General features: G+C 66.8%; 1 protein-coding gene across 1 annotated transcript; it reads left to right on the plus strand.

Moving 5' to 3' along the window:
• Window positions 1-288: 288 nt before the first annotated feature.
• EMIHUDRAFT_123650 (hypothetical protein) lies at window positions 289-1,287 on the plus strand (the record flags this gene model as incomplete). The annotated part of the gene is made up of 1 exon (XM_005776480.1): window positions 289-1,287. The coding sequence occupies one exon, from the start codon at window positions 289-291 to the stop codon at window positions 1,285-1,287; it is 999 nt and encodes a 332-aa protein (XP_005776537.1).
• Between the last annotated feature and the right edge of the window lie 975 nt (window positions 1,288-2,262).

Raw genomic sequence — 2,262 nt, forward strand, 5'->3', positions numbered from 1 at the left:
TTCGAGGCGCAGCGCAAGGTGGGCGGGCGGGCGGTCTCCCTCGGCACCTTCGATTCGGCGGTGGAGGCGGCGGTGGCGTACGCGCGGGCGGTCGCCGCCGCCCCCCCCCCCGCCGCCGCCGCCGCCACTGCCGTCACCGCCGCCACTGCCGCCACCTCCACCGCTGCCGCCGCTGCCACTGTCGTTGCCGCCGCCGCCGCCGCCGACGTGCTCGAGCCTCCACACGGACTGAGGCTGGATGCTAGCGCGGCGGGTCGCGCCGAGGAGACGGCGGTCGTGCTCTCTGGCATGGACTTGCCGTCCCACGGCGGCGAGGGCAGCGCGGAGTCCGCCGTCGTGCAGACGGACTCCGACAAAGAGGCGGCAGCGGCGCTCCTCCGGGCGGGCATTGTGGCGGAGGCGGAGGGGCTGCAGCTGCACCTCTCGAGCAGCAGCAGCAGCGGCTACAAGGGCGTGACCAAGCGCGTCTCTGGCCGCTTCGAGGCGCAGCGCAAGGTGGGCGGGCGGGTGGTCTCCCTCGGCACCTTCGATTCGGCGGTGGAGGCGGCGGTGGCGTACGCGCGGGCGGTCGCCGCCGCCGCCGCCGCCACTGCCGTCACCGCCGCCACTGCCGCCACCTCCACCGCTGCCGCCGCTGCCACTGTCGTTGCCGCCGCCGCCGCCGCCGACGTGCTCGAGCCTCCCCACGGACTGAGGCTGGATGCTAGCGCGGCGGGTCGCGCCGAGGAGACGGCGGTCGTGCTCTCTGGCATGGACTTGCCGTCCCACGGCGGCGAGGGCAGCGCAGACTCCGCCGCCGTGCAGACGGACTCCGACAAAGAGGCGGCAGCGGCGCTCCTCCGGGCGGGCATTGTGGCGGAGGCGGAGGGGCTGCAGCTGCACCTCTCGAGCAGCAGCAGCACCGGATACAAGGGGGTGCGCGAGCCGCGTACTGGCCGCTTCGAGGCGCAGCGCAAGGTGGGCGGGCGGGCGGTCTCCCTCGGCACCTTCGATTCGGCGGTGGAGGCGGCGGTGGCGTACGCGCGGGCGGTCGCCGCCGACGCCCCCGTGCAGACGGACTCCGACAACGAGGCGGCAGCGGCGCTCCTGCGGGTGGGCGTCGTGGCGGAGGCGGAGGGGCTGCGCCTGCACCTCTCGAGCAACAGTACCGGCTACAGGGGCGTGTACAAGGTCAACGGCCGCTTCCAGGCGGTGCAGATGGGCGGGAAGAAGGTCTCCCTCGGCTGCTTCGGCACGGCGGTGGAGGCGGCAGTGGCGTACGCGCGGGCGGTTGGGGAGCGCGAATAAGAGGCAACTCGCAGCTCAAGATGCTCTCGCACCGGATGGCGTGTGGGGCGCGAGTATGTGGGTCTGTGAGCATGTGGGTCTGTGTTTGTGTCTATATGACCTATCCTCGCTATAAATAATAAAAGGGACGCTGCCGCGTACGGCTACGGGGGAAGGGGGGAAGTGAGATGTGAGAGTACCACAGGAGGCACGCCGTCTTAGGTTTCTTTCGTGGTGTACCCCTGTGTGAGTGTGCCAGCCGTGCGCGCCAGTCACTTTGTTTGGGCGAACAGCAACAGGTGAGACGTCTCTGTCTCACGGGTGTTTCGTCCCTGTCTCAACGCTGTGCCACAAACATGCGTCTCAGTAATGTCTCACGGACTCTCACCGATCTCTGCGTTGTCTCAGCCTGGTCACAGCAACAGACAGCCTCACTTTGTCTCAAGGATGTCACACACACGGCACAGTCACCTTCAGAGACGTGTTTGAGACACCAGTGAGACAAATGTTCCGGCGGTGGTTCGAATCCACACGAGCCGAAGGTGAGGAGGGGGCTTGAGGTCTGAAGCTCACCCAATGAGGAAGTGAGGTACTGCTCGGTCCGGCTCTGATCATGCTGAACAAGTTCCTCTTGTAGCTCGATCGGTCACACCGCCATCGCCGTCGGGGAGAGGGGGGACGACACTGCTGCAGCAGCGTGCACCTCGATCCTGCACCGTGTTTGTTATGACCCCCCCCAATGAACACACAGTGAGGGAGGGCGAGACGATCGAGGGGTCCCGTACCATGCGGAACCGACCCTATCCAGTGCTCAAGTGCTCAAGACAAATGTTCACCCCTGCTGTGTGACACTGTCGTCTCTACTACGTCTCGTCATTTCATCTCAGAGCATCTCACACTCGTCTACGGTGAACAAGCGGCAATCCTCGTCTCACTCGGTCTCACAACGGCATAGTTGCTGCGCCAAGGAGCGCGACTCGTCTCACTTGCTTCTGA

This window comes from Emiliania huxleyi, assembly GCF_000372725.1.
Source record: "Emiliania huxleyi CCMP1516 unplaced genomic scaffold EMIHUscaffold_2795, whole genome shotgun sequence".
In the NCBI taxonomy this organism is placed as follows: Eukaryota; Haptophyta; order Isochrysidales; family Noelaerhabdaceae; genus Emiliania; species Emiliania huxleyi.